Source organism: Conger conger, chromosome 16, assembly GCF_963514075.1.
Source record: "Conger conger chromosome 16, fConCon1.1, whole genome shotgun sequence".
In the NCBI taxonomy this organism is placed as follows: domain Eukaryota; kingdom Metazoa; phylum Chordata; class Actinopteri; order Anguilliformes; family Congridae; genus Conger; species Conger conger.
In genome coordinates, this window is record NC_083775.1 from 18,088,513 (window position 1) to 18,105,123 (window position 16,611).

General features: G+C 44.3%; 1 protein-coding gene across 4 annotated transcripts in view; it reads right to left on the reverse strand.

Annotated features, from left to right (window-relative positions):
* Positions 1–41: 41 nt before the first annotated feature.
* The window catches only part of LOC133114887 (brain-specific angiogenesis inhibitor 1-associated protein 2-like), a 62,366-nt gene continuing 45,796 nt past the window's right edge, over positions 42–16,611 (reverse strand). For 2 of the 4 annotated variants that reach the window (XM_061224577.1, XM_061224574.1), the window contains exons 10-15: positions 15,637–15,853; positions 14,975–15,176; positions 14,259–14,327; positions 12,978–13,140; positions 11,187–11,224; positions 42–2,741 (exon numbers count right to left, since the gene is read on the reverse strand). In XM_061224577.1, coding sequence (XP_061080561.1) covers positions 2,672–2,741; positions 11,187–11,224; positions 12,978–13,140; positions 14,259–14,327; positions 14,975–15,176; positions 15,637–15,853 — 759 coding nt within the window. In that variant the 3' untranslated portion in view covers positions 42–2,671. Of the gene's footprint in view, positions 2,742–3,660; positions 3,716–8,747; positions 9,654–11,186; positions 11,225–12,977; positions 13,141–14,258; positions 14,328–14,974; positions 15,177–15,636; positions 15,854–16,611 lie in introns of those variants that run through there. The other 2 variants (XM_061224576.1, XM_061224575.1) reach the window with 2 other exon arrangements.

Sequence of the window (16,611 nt, forward strand, 5' to 3'; positions counted from 1 at the left end):
AATTAAATATCCAAAACAACAGGGGGCGTGGGCAGAGAGAAGACAGTTTCATCAACTTTATTCTGTTCCATTTTATACAGTGTAATTTATGTGTTTTTTACAGGACAGGGGTGCACAGAGCAACATAAAACACCAAGAAAGAAGGAAATGCTCACAAACCGGGAAACCTTAAACATCTGTTAAACTGCCCTGCCTTTTAAATGCGCACGCGCATGTATAAAAATAACATTTAAATTTCCATTTCTTTTTCTAGTATTGGCGAACAAAAGTATTTCTCAATCTATGTTTCCCTCATGCAGGCATACCAAAGCAAGCACGCACACGCACAAACACACAGAATGCACGTTTTGCCCTGCACACATAAATGACACCGATCATTCAAACGGCTATACAGTTTCCACACGGGACATTACCTGCAGTGAATTCCGTTCTGCTCTAGCCGAAATACCGTTGTGTTTTCAATAATGTAGCAGTATTTACATATAATTGCGTGACAAATAGGATATTGTATCTACTCAGTAAAATTAAACACAAAAAAAAAACGAGAAATGGTCTTCGTCCTTTAGTTCATACAGAATAAACATGGATTAAAATGCAGAAAAAGATCTGCATCACAGTAATATGCTATACGATTTAATCTTCTACTTCCAGTATAAGTCTACAAATATTTAACAAATAAGACGACTAGTAATAACAACATTAATACAGTATCAAATGTAATCAAAGCAAGTTGCAGTTTTGGTCATTTTGTGCTTTGGTTCCCCTCATCTATCTCTAGGCAGTTTACAGGTGCTTTTTGTCAAATCCGCGAGCGCACGGAAAACCAAAAACTGCAGTGGAAGGCACAGTTAAACACATGGACGCACAAACTTCAGGTCGATTCAAAGACGATACAGAAACGTTGCAGAATCGAATGCGGTCTTGTTCAAACGCTTCGCCGCATGTAGCGACTCCGGCCCAGCGTATGGTGAAATGAGGCAACGCAGCAAGGCTAGCGATGGATCTTGCGGGCAACGTATGGGGATCCGCAGATGGAGGACTTGCTGACGAACACGAGCCTTGGGCGGTAGCATTCAGACCGTTTTCAACAATCAAATCTACATCGCATTATTGCATTTTCGGTTTAACAGGCTGTTCTGGGTAAACTGACACCAACGACCGATATGAATCCCTCTGTCACAGCTTGGGTATCTAAAGGCAATATGAGCGGTCGAAAAACCTAAATCCATATCAAGCGTACCACCCCTGATTCAAGAATAATAATAGTCAAACATGTTTGTAATATCAAAGTCATTGCGAACCTTAAAAGTATACATACAATCGGATAATTTTACAAATGTTTTTTGCCTCGTACCTCTGACTGAAGAAAGCCAGGTTCAAAAAATTTGTTGAAATTGTAACAGTAACACATATACACGCCAGTGGAAAGGCAAACTGTATTTCAACATGACATTGTATTAATGAATAGTATGAATTATACCCCATACAAAGAATGTATCGTAACCCATCACAAGGTATTCATTCCATTACAGTAAAGAAAGATCTGTGTATTAAATAGAAATTATTCAATTCTGACAGACCCCATGTCTTCCCGCTGAATTGCTTAATTCTTTAAATGGCAAAATATGTTTTTCTCAAAATTGTCTTGGAACTGTGTTTAGGTATTCATTAAAGCCTTATCAGAACAACTGCAACAACAATATTAACAGCAGTACACAAAGTTATACAATCGTAAATTACTTTGTCAATTGAAAGACAAAAATTGAAAAATCATTGCAGTATTTGTACAAAAAACTTTTAAACCCTTTCAGCACAACAAAATCTAAAAGTTTTTTCTTTTTTACCTGGCATACAGGTTAATTTAATTGTCTCGTTGCAGCAGTGCTAAAACCTAAAAAAACTGTATAATTAAAGTATAGTTTCAAATGAGTAGAAATATAAATTTGTTAACAAAACTGATACAAATGGCTGCAGAAAGGGAAAACAATAATGTAACTTTTTCCTATTAGTTTAGGTACATATGTGCAATAATATCTGAAAACAAAGTATATGGTGCAAAAAGCTTTGTTGGTCAAACACAGGTAAAATAACCAAAAATCCAATGGGAACACAAAGAATAAGAGTAAATGGCATGAGCTATCCTTAACATTCTGCTTTGGAAGTATGCATACCATACAGAGTATTTACAACACACTTTAGCACACATTTTGGTCTCATGTTACCAGAAGCACATTCATAACACCGCCATGAAGCTGCCATAACACCTTTACAAACACGTCATAACATCTCCACCAATGTCAGAACACAGTGCTTTATGAAGGACAGTTAAGAACACAGCACAAATGCCAATAAAAGAGCTGTAAAGGTGCTGTGTCAGGACAAGAAAGGTGCTATGCATGCTTTATGAAGGCTTTATGAAGGCCATATGAATGCACACTTTGTGTAAAGAGTGGCCTGTGACGGTTTCTCCCTGCTCATTCTCGCCGGAGAAGCTTGAGGCAGCACAGGCTTTCGGCCTTCAAGTTGAGAAGACAGAGGGCAAGGGAGATCCTCTGGGCGCGGTCATAAAAGGGTGGGGGGGCGAGAGGTGGCGAGAGGCAATTAGCCCCTGCCCCCAAAACACCCCCCTCCCCTACAGGAGCCTTGGTTGTGTAAGTGGAGGATGACTCCTCTAATAGAAGATGGGGGCGGAACGATCGTCGTGGAGGGCTGACCTGATACTGAGCTCCAGAAAGGGGTCACTGCAGGTGTGGGGGAGGAGGGTGGGGGAGGGGGGTTGAGATGGAGGGAGGAACAGTGAGCATTAGTTCTTTTGGGGCGCACCCCCCACCTCCAGGGTTTCAGTGACCGTCCCAATGGATTACGGCACGGAGAGAGGCCAGGACCCCTTCCATCTTTTCAGGCTCAGGAGTGAAACCCTAGCCTCGCTGTGGCAGGAACTAAAATGGAAGCTCCGTCTTTCTGGGCCTGAAGGTGCAACCATTAATGCAACTCACCTGGAAACGTGCACTCCAGTAGTTAATTGATGTGGATTTACGAATTTAAGAGAGGCCTTGTTCTTCGTGTTAATGTGTGTACAAGCAAGCATGCAAACAAAGAAAAAAAATAACAATTTAAAATCTACTGGTAATTAGACAAGTCATCAGCTGCTTTGATTTGCTTTGAGATGATGGACATGCATGGTTAGTTTGTATTCCCACCAAGATGCTCGGGTGGCTTTCTCCAGTCATGTGAGAAGCAACCTTCATGAACTGCAAAATGGGCAAAGCTATTGTGTGCCATCAGTTGCTCACTAATTTGAACCAATCAGTGCGTTTTGTTCTAGTAAAGTCATTTTCATTGGTTCATCAGGAGTTGGCAGCACGTAGTAGCCTCACCAATTATGGCGTTCATCAAGTCTCACTTTCTCACCACTAGTCTCCCACACCTCCACCTCTTAGTTAAGAATCAATGACATCCTCTGATTTGTTCACTGGTACCACGTGACATCAGAATTCACTGAACACCCATCCAGAGAGGCCAATGGCCAGGAAATCAAGCGCGGCTAAGCCCTGCCCCCACTGGTGAAGCTCGACAGCCAATGACAGCAGAAAGAGCAAAAGAGGGAGAGAGTATGATTGGCTAGCTACATGGCAATGGTAATGGAGACTAGTCACTTACACAGTGGGGGTGGGGGGGGTTCCTTGTCACTCAGAACTTGGACAACTCTGCACCACTGGAAGGTAAAAACAGGCTGTGGGTTTGTCACTCTGGATTAGCCTCAGATGTGCTTTTGCTCTCTGAAAGCAGGTTAGTTGTAAGCAAGTTCATCAGGAAAAATGTGAGGAACTACAAAAACATAATTCTGCAAGCTGAGCTCCATCTGTGAACGGGAGAGCACACAAAGTCTATGCTTCCTAGCCCTACCCCCTGATTCAGCTTCAATACAATTAACAGAGTGATTTTTCTAGAACTGTCATCTTACTTATAAGTCAACAGTTGACATTTGTCTTACGTGTGAATTAAATAACAGAATCATAAATACTCAATACGACTGCAAATCAAAGGAATCTAAATAAATTAAGAACTTATCAGAAGAAAGGATAATATCCACTAACTAATTTACTTGGACTAGTAAAATGTACCTATCCTTATAGTTGCTTCTTCTTTTAAGTCTATATGCTGACACACAACTATTCTTTGTCCTTCCTGCTGTAGTAATGCAATATAAAACACAACAAATACACCCACAGCTCCACAAACAGTTGATCATCATCGCTAGCCTTTAATGAGCCCAGCCACCCTCATGGTGTGTGAGAGGTGTGCAAGTTTGCAGTGTTGATGAAATGTCTCATTACCACTTACACAATCTGTATTTACAGCCTTAAAAGACACAAGCAGATGATTTACTATTGGGATGAGGGTACATCTGAGGCGTCATTTCACCGAGAGCTAGAAATACAGGTCAGTGTGGAGATACCTGGGATACCATAGTATAATCTTACTGGTAATCTTACTTTTTCTGAAGTCTCCATGTATAATATATATTTCTTTACATGAAAATCATGAACGTGAACTGCGGTATCTAATATATGGTAATCCACTCAGTTACGAAAAGTCTGTTGGCCTCGGGTTAACTAAAACTACAGCCCATACCCACAACACAAACTATCCAGTGTGTCTCAACCAAATAAAAGCAAAAATAGCAGCAACATTAAAAATACACATTTCAGAAAGTCCAAAAAATGGGAACAGAGGAAAGGCAGGCAAGCAGGCATATACTGGCGCATACACACTCACAGGATACACATGCACACGCCCAAGGACACACACACGAGCACAAGCGCACAAGACTGTCAAGAGTACACAGCACTCACGGGACCTCATGCAGGTGAGATAAAACTGTATGTCACAAAGGAGTCAGGGCAAGGAGAGGGGGTTTTGGTAGGGGGTGCCGTTTCTGGCTTACACTGGCCTCGAAGGCATGCAACCATGTCTATACAGCAGCCACATCAAAAAGGGGAGGCGACACCAAACGTGTGTGCGCGTGGTGATTGGAACATATCCGCGCCTCAGCAGTGACTGGCAAACACTTTGCCAAGTGTGCAACAAACAACAGCACAAAAAAAGAACAAAAAAGACATAAAAAAACAGATCAAAACCCAATTCAGACGAGATAGGGCGGAAATTGCGTGTCAAGAGAAGTGCCAGAGCTTCGAATAATAACTAACTAATCGAGTGAATCAGCTGATGGGTAGTGGCAAACCTGCACAAAACAGCCAGCCTCCAACAAGCTAATCTGTCCACTGAGACAACGTCATAATTCAGTCAAATAACAAATTAACTTCTGGAAACGGGCTAGATTAAGCTAAGGCTTTGGAATACAGTCAATTTAGGGTAAGGTGTAGGATTGTCACAGCTGTGGACAAAATGGCTGTTCCTTTTGGACAGGTGTGCCTGTCTGCAGCCAGAACCTTCTCATGCGACACCTGTCAATCAATCAATTTAGAGACAAAGCTCTCTACATTACACAGACGTCTGCCGCCTCGCCTGGGCTTTAAAAGAAATTCACCAGGTAAAAGAAACGACTATTCTTTTCCAAGAAAAATAAAAATAACATTCTTCTTTTCAGTAGAATGTCACCAGAAATACAAGGTCACTTTTGGACACAGTTTTGGTGCCCTCCCCCAAAAAAGCATGCACATTAGTTTGTTTGTTTTTTGTTTTTTTACACTGTTGTGGGATTCTTCATAGTTCTTTTGTTTTACTTGCTTTACAACAAAATAAGAAAGGTGTGTGTTCCAAAACAAAAGACATCAATAAAAACAGAAATAGAGAAATAGAGCACCCTCTGAGGGCGTAGCATCATACCTGGCCTTTATTCTAGTGCAGAAAGAAGAAACATTGGCAGGTCCCATACGTTTCCATTCTATTGCTTTTGTCTCTAAATTGATCAAAACAGAGATGGAGAAAGTTGACAGCGTTCAGGGGAAGACCCCCAGGGGGTCCCGTTCGACAGGCAGAGCGGCACATGGGGGCGGGCGAGGAGAGAGGAAGCAGGGTTTTGGGAGGGGAGGAAGGTGGGAGGGTGGAAGGCAGCGTCTGGTCAAGAAGGGGGCTTAAACTAAGGACCAGCTTCAGTACGAATTGCAGCATGCTCAATTTCCAATTACATATTAGCTCTAGAGCCTCATGTGTTAAATTTATTTTTTTAATTCACCAAGAAAAATAAATAAATTATAATTCTGCCAATGTGAAAACTCAACTATCAAATGTACCGTTTTGTGCAAGGAACGAAAATGAATTAAACACACAAACAAGCAGATAACCAGTGATGTTCGATCAAAAAAAAGTGATGTTTGCTCAAAAAAGGTCACATTTTGTGATCAGACTGAAGACAGAACTGGTGTCTGTTATCGCCCCCTGCTGGCCCCTTAGCAAATCACTTGATCCATATGTCTAGGATGCCAAACTAAATCAATCCAGAGCTGGGTAAAATGCGTAATCATTTTGGATTCAAATACGTTTCTACGCTTAACTGACCTTGTCTGGTCAATTGGAAAATAGGAAATCACAAAAAGTACAAACTCCACCTTCTGGTCCCCTTGGTTGTCCCAACTGAAACAGGCAAAATCAATCGAGCACAGAAAAGTATTTGAACCCAAAACAATTCCATATTTGACCCAGGTCTGAGTTAATCACAGAAATGCATATGACTGGACATGGCAGGGTTCGAGAGATTGGGAATTTTATAGTTATTTTATACAAAAGGTTAATCGTTTGTTCCACTCAATGCCATTTCTAATCCTTTTATCCCTTTTCTTAGGCACAGTGCTGTCAGTGGTTTTCTATCCCTTCACACGCTTCAGAATCTCAAAATCCAAAAACAAGACCAAAAAAATGCTGCAATTTAAGCAATCATCCCGTTATCGTTACACTATTTACAATTCACACTTTTTTTACGCAACCCTTATATGCAATGCAGACAGGTTTATGAGATTATGGATCTGACGTGCCCTGCATATAAAAAAACATCTCCCATGTGTACATTCACATGTTCTAGCAGACTGCAGAAACTCAGGACTTTGAAATGAGATCATTTCAGAAGATTATGTAGAATACAAGACTTCGGCCCCCTTTCAATCTAAACTCTACAGCGCTTCAACCTCAACTCTGAGAATGAAATACAAAAAGTGTGTGAATCACTGGGCAAAGCTAAAAATGTGTACTGGTTGGAATAAAAAGAAAAAGCGCCATAGTGCTTATATTGAACAGCCCCTTAAACATTGCTTTGGGTGTACGACAGCATCTTCGACGTTTGCAATGAGGTGAGACATTTACATTAGAGGTCACAACGAAAAGTTAATGCATGTCATATTATGCACAGTAGAATTAGCAAAAATAGTAATTTTACAGCATGTAGCTGGTGTCAAGAAAAAAAAAAAAAACCTTGTATTTACATTTTTGTCACTTTGCTTTTTTCAAATACATATTGAAAGTTCTCAACCAGCTCTTGTGTACAGTAGACTAAATATCTCCCAAGTCAACGACTAAAGAAGCTGGTTGAAAACCTCATGAAAATGTCATAATGTAGTGTTGGTAAACATACTTTTTTTGGCAACACTGACAATATGCTGACAAGTTTCCATGAACACAGTTACATATGAAATTACATATGTATGTCTAAAAATGCAGTGTAGGCAATAACATGGTATGTATTTTGGTGTATTTATGGAAGGGGATGCCATGGGCCTCACTGAATGTTCCTTCCACAACAAGTCATCACATCTCTCCAAAAACAGACAGATCGTTTCTCTCCTTCAGGTTTCGCTTTTATTAAAGTCTTTTCTTTACAAAAGCATTAGCAGCAGATGGCTGAATGAAACGAGAGCGACTGAGATTGCCTTCAATTTAAACAAACACAAACAAACGAAAAGAACAACCCACCCTCACACCCCTTAGTTCTCTCTCTCGGGACGACAAACGAAGGGACTTGTTGCTATGCGAATCCGCCCGTTTTGCAGCCGCTACGCATTTTCAGTCCAAGACAGCATGTCATGGCCGCCACAACAGGAGCTCGGTATCGAATGTCAATGGCTCCCAGGAAATGGCAGCCGCCCGATCACAGATCAGTGTCCCCGTAGGGGCCACATGCGATCTGTTTTAATGAAATGACACAACGGACCACTCGCGGTAACCTCCGGGAAAAATCTGAACTTACTGTACACTCGTTACGTCTTGTACAAAAGGCACCAGGTTTCAGTACAAAGCAAAGCTGGGGTTTATGGGGTCAGGAGGTTACTGGACTGGGGAGCACGGAGGTACCAGCAGTTGCCTTTTCTTTCATGCATGAATGGTGACACTACATTGCCCAGAATGCTTTTATCAGGGCAAGGGATTGCTTTTTTTTTTTTTTTTTTTTCTTCCCTCCCAGTAACTGGGTGTGAGGGTGTGAGCACAACAGCAGAATTCATTTATCCTCCCCTACAGTGGGGTTCTTTGTGGTACGACCCATTGTTAAGATCATCAACAGAAGGCAGTTTGGGTCGGACCAACAGCAGCGATGCCACATATAGCCATAATGCATCAGAGTATTGCCCACAGAAAGAAAGAAAACAGAATGAGCACAGCTATTCGTGGGTCACTCCACAAATGTTTTTCTCTTGAGCAGAAGCTTTATTGATTTATCAAGTTCATTAACCCTGGCCAGCCTCCGTAATCCTTTTCCAAGCACTATAGGGCTGATTTTACATTGGAAGATAATTTTAGCGTTTACTTGGGTTGGATCAACAAACAACAAAGTTTAGAAAAATATAAATATCTGCATTTCCGAGACTGAGGACAACCGTTTAATACTGCCAATATTACACAGTCTCCCCGACAGAATAAACTACAGCAAAGATGTGCAGTACTGTACCTCAGTACTGTACATGTGCAGAACTGTACATTTGTACAAAGTCCTTCCGTTTTTTCCTTTTAAAAAAAGAAAAGGCAAATTACTAGCATTTCTTGTTGTTTTTAAGAGTTGAGTTTTTTGACCCTGTCTCTGGGCCTCACTGAATTTACAGTGATACACTTGGCAGGTATCTCAACAACACTGTTTTCTTGTTTATTTATCACTGTGGATTTCATAGTGGCCTGCATTAAAATTAAACGACATTCATCCGATAATCTCCACGGTTATGAAGAGCAGGTTCAACGCAGTCATTTTCCATTTCTTTTGAAACTTTTGAAACTTTTTTTTCTTTTCTTTTTTTTACAGAATAACGTCAATATAAAACAAAACAAAACAAAACAAAAAAAAAACAACCCACGTACATGCATGAAAGACAAGCAATCATTACAGTTTTGTTGAGAGCAGTCCATTTCCAGTGATTTCATTAAAGGAGGTTCAGAGTCCGTAAAGCTGAGGCAGACCAGGGCCGGCCCGAACTCTGAAGAGAGGGAGGGAGGTTTGCAGCCTCTTCCACAGAAAGAAGGGGACATACGTTCAGAGCATAAAGAGGGAAGGAGGAAAGGAGCGAGAGAGAGAGGGAGAGAGAGAGAGAGAGAGAGAGAGAGAGAGCGCGTCGGGGGAAGGAGGAGGGAGAGTGCGCTCATATGCTCCGGTGCGGCCTGTGTCTGTCTGTCTGTCTGTCTGTTCTCACACAGTTGAAATCAATTTGCCATCGGAACTGTGGAACAAAGAGAGAAGGAACGGTGCCAGATAGGACACAACGCAAGCAGCAGGGGGCATCCCAGAGGGCTGGGCATGACCCCTGCCGCTGTATGACCACACCACCCCCCAACCCCCACCCCGCATAAATCTTCCTAAGGAGTTGAGCCAATGAACTTTTGATTAATTCAGTCACTGTAGTCACGGCAATCTGACAGGTACATACAGTAGGAGAATGGATAACTACAGCCCTCTCATTGGCCCGGGAGGGACTGTTATGAAATGTGGCAAATGGCACAGGCATGAGCGTGACAGCCAGTGATGTCACAATGATATCACAACGGATGTCACAGTGATGTCACGATGCCACAAAAATGCAACAATGATCTCATATTTCTCAGTCACACACTGTGCCTTTCCCTGACTCCATACAAATATATAGAAATAATAATATATCAAATAAAAACCAGCTATCCTAAAAATCCCTTTCATTGGGAAAATTCACAGAACCCAGCTAATGCAAAACATCCCCATTTTGTTCCATGAATGACTATCAAAGTCTTAATGATGTGTCGAAAATGGATGCATGCAGTGTTCCCTCCCACATCTGTATTAGATTCCTCCTCCCACACTCAGACAGGGGAAGCCAGACAGGGAACGCATACTTCCAGAGGTCATGTGACTTCCACAAATGATCATGGATAGGTCTAATGCCATGTGGGGGCGGAGCTTAGAGCACAGGTGAGATGGTTGCACCTGACCCTAGCAGCGCTTCCTGCGTTGCACTGTCCATTAACAAACCTCAAGCAGCTAAAGACCTGGCAAACCTTTTAAAGCACCAAAAACAAAACATGAAAAAAAAAGTCCGGAAAAGCAAGGAAAAGCTGAGAAAGGAGAGGAAAAAAAAATACAACAGGAGAAACGAAACCTTTTTGAAAAGAAACTGAATGAAAATATAAAACAGAAATCCCAAATGCCTGATCTTCTTTCTGGGATTCATTAAATTGACTGGGTTCTAAAGAATGAATATCTAACAGCAATAATGACAAATAAAGTAAGCATAAATAATAAAGTAAGAAAATAAATAAATAAATAAAACGATAATAAATAAATATGTGGACAAAACGGACTATTTAAATGCTCTTTATCACAATAGTTTATTATCAAGCAAATCCTAAATCCCTTGTGTGAAATCTGAACATGCTATTGTGCAATACTTAATAATAAAATATGAATCTGTGTCTAGGGAATCTCTGTCTTACTGGCCCATTGTGACCACTGTGGCCACGCTCAACCTGTGGGTGGGTCTGCCTGTCCGTCTGTCTGCCTGTCTGTGCGTCTGCCTGTCTGTCTGCCTGCTGGTTCTGCTCTGCGCTGCTCTGCTCTGCTCTGTGCCCAGCAGGCCACTGAAGGACCATCTGTGATGTTTACTGTGCATTTTAAAAGCCCCTACCCCACACCCCACCCTCCATGGCACAGGACTGCTCTGGGCGGTGTAGCGCATAAGCGCAATCTAGAGGGAAAGCGGATTATAACGGGAACAGGATCTTACCTGTTAGGGAAACGGTTGTCGTACTCCTCAGTCCCTGGCTACAGATAAAGAAGGGAAAAAAACACAGAATGGAGCTCAGGGTATGTACTCACTAAAAGACGAAAGATGTGTTCATATCTACGCTACGTGGTCAGTTACACACGCGGCAGAAGAATGGCCACAAAAGCTGACCCTTAGCGGTTCTGGCCCAGGGCACAAGGGCCAGCGAAGTTCAGCGAGCACAATGACCAACAGGTGGCGCCAGGACCAAACAGCTCGCTATCCAGGAAGCGTGACTGGCCGATTGCGAGACCGAGCACGGCCAGGGTGGGACTGAGGAGGGGCTGGGTGTGGGTGCTACCATGGAAGGGCAGGCCACCTGAACCATCCCCAAAACCGGCTTGGGATGAGGACCTGTATTACTTTAGTCGGTCTGTATTTCACTCACTAGTTTGAAGAGAAAACGATAAAGCTTACATTCCTATATACTTGTCTACTTGTGAAGTTGCATTAGATAATGAAGCTCCTCAGGGTAAGTGTAAAATGGTAGTGCACCATTTTTGTGTGACCTAAACCCACAGTCAGTTCTTCAACCTCTGTTCTGTACTGACCTGTTACGCCATTACAACAAGTCTCAGTATCTTCGCAGTCTATATTAACACGATGAAAAACTCTTATGGACAAAAATGTCATTTAAAACCAATCATGAATGGTTATATAATCAATGGCTGGACCCCTTTTCTATTTTACTCCTTCGTCAGAGCACACATTAAGAACCGGTAGGTTAAAATTGCATACAAAATGTTTTTTAGTGGCAATTTATTATATTTATCGTTAGTGGTGTGTTGTTTCGTAGTCTTGCCCTGGACTGTTAGATGTTATACTGTACGTTGGATTCTTGAGGAATTTATTTTTGTGTCTTGGACCAGGGCTCTCTAATAATGAGATGAATTTAATCCCGATGGGAGAAGCTGGTTAAATAAATGAGAAGTCAGCATAATGCTGTTCGTTGTGTGATATGAGGTCATCTGCAGGCCCCAGACGGTGCTAGTCGCAGGCTAAGATAGCCAATAGACTGCATGACTGCACAGGACAGCACATCTGGTGGAATTATGCCTCCGTTTCCCCCTAGGGTATCCCTAAACAACAGGAAGTTAAAGGGTGCAATTCATTTCTTTCATTTATGGGCCAGGCATCTGACCAATTGAACGCTCCCTGTGATAGGGTTTCCTCAGGCTACGCACTGATTGGTCAACTGAATTTAACAGCACAGCACAGCTCGGGCAAGCATGAGCTGTAGGCCAATGCAGGTGTATGTATGTGTGTGTGTGTGTGTGTGTGTGTATGTGTGTGTGTGTGTGTGTGTGTGTGTGCGTGCGTGTGTGTATATATATATATATATATACTTGCAGTGTGTTATAGTGTGTCTAGTAGTGTGTGTGTGAGTGTGTACGTGCACGTGTGTGTTTGCAGTGTGTGAGTGTACGTGCAGGTGGGTGTTTGCAGTGTGTGAGCTGCAGTGCTTAGTGTGTGAGTGTGTATGTGCCCATGAGCATGAGCTGTAGGCCAAAGCAGGTGTGTGTGTGTGTGTGTATATACTTGCAATGTGTTATAGTGTGTCTATTTTCAGTGTGCGAGTGTGTATGTGCATGTGTGTGTTTGCAGTGTGTGAGTGTATATGTGCCCGTGTGTGTTTGCAGTGAGTGTGTGTGCTGCATTGTGTGAGTGTGTATGTGCACGTGTGTGTTTGCAGTGTGTGAGTGTATATGTGTCCATGTGTGCGCTGCAGTGAGTGTGTGCGCATGCGCTCACCTGTGGGAACCCTGGCACCGCCATGCTGTAGGGGCGCGGCCTGGTCTGTGCCAGGCTTTGCGCCAGCATGCGTGCGGACAGCCCGTAGTCGGGCGCGTGGAGGACCAGGTCATCTCTCTCCAGCAGGTTCCCCGTGCTGCTGCTCTTCCCATGATGCAGACTGCTGAACACAGAAAGAGCCAAACTCAACACTGCTGAACACAGATAGAGCCACACACATCACTGCTGAACACAGAGAGCCAAACTCAGCACTGCTGAACACAGAGAGACAAACTCAACACTGCTGAACACAGAGAGACAAACTCAACACTGCTGAACACAGAGAGCAAAACTCAACACTGCTGAACAGAGAGAGCCAAACTCAACACTGCTGAACACAGAAAGAGCCAAACTCAACACTGCTGAACACAGAGAGAGCCACACACATCACTGCTGAACACAGAGAGCCAAACTCATCACTGCTGAACACAGAGAGGGCAAAACTCAGCACTGCTGAACACAGAGCAAAACTGAACACTGCTGAACACAGAGAATAACTCAGCACTGCTGAATACAGAGAGGGCCAAACTCATCACTGCTGAACATAGAGAGGGCCAAACTCATCACTGCTGAACACAGAGAATAATTCAGCACTGCTGAACACAGAGAGGGTCAAACTCATCACTGCTGAACATAGAGAAGGCCAAACTCATCACTGCTGAACACCTGAACACAGAGAGGGCAAAACTCAGCACTGCTGAACACAGAGCAAAACTGAACACTGCTGAACACAGAGAATAACTCGGCACTGCTGAACACAGAGAGGGCCAAACTCATCACTGCTGAACATAGAGAGGGCCAAACTCATCACTGCTGAACACAGAGAATAATTCAGCACTGCTGAACACAGAGAGGGCCAAACTCATCACTGCTGAACATAGAGAAGGCCAAACTCATCACTGCTGAACACAGAGAATAACTCCGCACTGCTGAACACAGAGCAGAATTCATCTTGAGTGCTCAAGATGGCGAACATTCACGGTGAACGATGTTTGCAGCAAACAGTTGCTGTTGAATGATTTTAAATGAACACTCCATTTAGTTAGCCACCAACGCCTTTTTAATACACAGAGAAACACCTTTTTAATACACAGAGAAAGCAGCTGAACATTGAGAGAATGCAAGCCTGCAGAACACATACACCCAACGACCGTCAGCGGCTCCTGAAGTTACACGCACGCACGCACACATACACACACACACACACATACATACATGACATGCATGCACATAGAAACTTACTTGACTTTGAGCTTCTCGCTGTCACTGTCTGGCAGCAAACGTGTGTAAGAGAAAGGGAACCAGCCACGCCTGGAAGAAGAATGCAAACATTAAGCCAACTGCGCAGTGGAGGACAGGGAACTACACCTGTGTCTGGAGATTGCCCATTTTAACCCCAGAAGAAATGCCACTCTTGGAATCCTAAAGATGTTACAATAGTTAGCCTGAACAGCTACATAAAACAGGCAGAACTACCAAGAGGTAATGTCTGCATGACTGCAATATAGTATAATATGTCCCAGTGGATAGATATCTGCTGAGCAAACATATATCTGCTGAGCAAACATAAATTAAATGTCCAATTGTGCGAACCTGCCTGAAGACTGCAAAGGCGTTATGGGAAATGTAGTTTATGACTGTAGTATGGTAATGGGAGGGAGATATAGCGAGAAGCAGTTGTGGATGTCAGAGAAATGTATTTGCTTCCAAATTTGTTGCTCTTGATTGACTGAGACAAAACCTGCTTCGGCGCTGGAGCTGTTTGAAGCGCTAGCCCACGAGTCAGCGACTCTTTCTCAGACAGTACTACAGGAGAGAGCTAGCGCCATTTGAACAGGGGGCACAAATGTTACGAATCCTCCTGGGAGCCTGCGGGTCCCCGGGATGTTCCTGGGAGGACCCAGTGCGGCGGAGGGCTGAGGAACCCTGGCTGAGTGGAGTCTGTCTGTCACACTCACATCTTGTTCTTCTCGTTCTCGCCGTAGTGCCAGCCGTCGCGGGCCTCGGGCACCAGCAGGGTGATGACGTCGCCCTCGGAGAAGCTCAGCAAGGTGCTGTTGTCCCCGGCGGCATGGGAGAAGATGGCCTGGACGCGGGTTCGACCGTTGCGCTCCAGCCCGGCCGCCATGGAGCTGGACCTGGGCAGGGTTCGAGTCTCCACTGTGGGGGGAGGAGAAGGGGGCAGTTCAACAGTGCTGCAATAACATATGAATGAGTCTGCTCATTATTGTCCCTCGACTACAGCTCCCCCTACTGAGCAAACACCCAGAGACAGAGATAGAGGGTGGAGCTTGTCCAGGCTGTTGTTTATATTGGGTAATATGGACAGAGATAGAGGGTGGAGCTTGCTCAGGCTGTTGTTTATATTGGTTAATATGGACAGAGATAGAGGGTGGAGCTTGTTCAGGCTGTTGTTTATATTGGGTAATATAGACAGAGATAGAGGGTGGAGCTTGCTCAGGCTGTTGTTTCTATTGGGTGATATGGACAGAGATAGAGGGTGGAGCTTGCTTAGACTGTTGTTTATATTGGTTAATATGGACAGAGACAGAGGGTGGAGCTTGCTCAGGCTGTTGTTTCTACTGGGCAATATGGACAGAGACAGAGAGGGTGGACTTACCAGCCGAGGCCTTGGTCTTGGCGGGCCCGGGTCGGCGGACGGGCAGGGTGTTGGAGTAGACCTCGGTCACCTGCCTCTGGGGCGGGGCCTGGGACTGGGCCTGGGGAGAGGAGGGTCTGATCTGGGCCACGGTCCCGTCCCCCCAGTGCTGAAACTCCTCCCCATGGAGCCCGGCCGTCCCATTCACCATGGACATTCCCTCAGGTCCCATCAGCCTCTGCAGACACACGCACACGCACACACACACAGTCAGTCATAAGTCAGACTCACACACTGCTTTAACACTGATAAGGTTTGCTGGGGGTGGGTGTGAGGGACCATTGATACAGAGGACTAACACCCATCAGGCAACCTGCACTACTCTGCAGGGTTATCCAATTAAATCCTAAAAACACAGCCTTTACCAGAGAAAAACAGCCATTTTCCTTTGGAGAGACATGAAAGAGAAACAACCGAGACGTCAAGCCAAGCCTGTTCCCGACACACCGCCCCTTGGCCCGTTGAAGGCATGGTAAACCGGGGAGAATCTGCTCGACAGCATTCACCACATAATGCGCTCCCAGGGGACTGTGCTGTTCTGCCTCTGCCCTAGAAACCCACGGTAATGATGAACGACACAGTCAGCACAAAGCCGAAAAAACAACAACACAGTGTTACCCCCCGCTCACAGACACAGCGGCCCCCTTTTACAAATGATACGCAAGTCTGAACTCACAGGGCGATTGGCCTGGTGCAAAGCTGGAGGTCTACAGAGGCTAACGTGCTGCTCAGAGTGGGGGGTTGTGACGTCGTAGTCAGCCCTGCTTTCCATGCGTCCGCACGGGGGTGGGGGGAGCCCAGTGGCGAAAAACCGAGAGTTTCTACACTGGGTTTTCCCCACGGCTGCAGTGGCTAACGAACCAGCGGCGGCTAACGGCTTCCTCTGAATTCACAGGCAGGCAGCGGGGAGGAGACGGCAGCGTGGGCCCACATCCG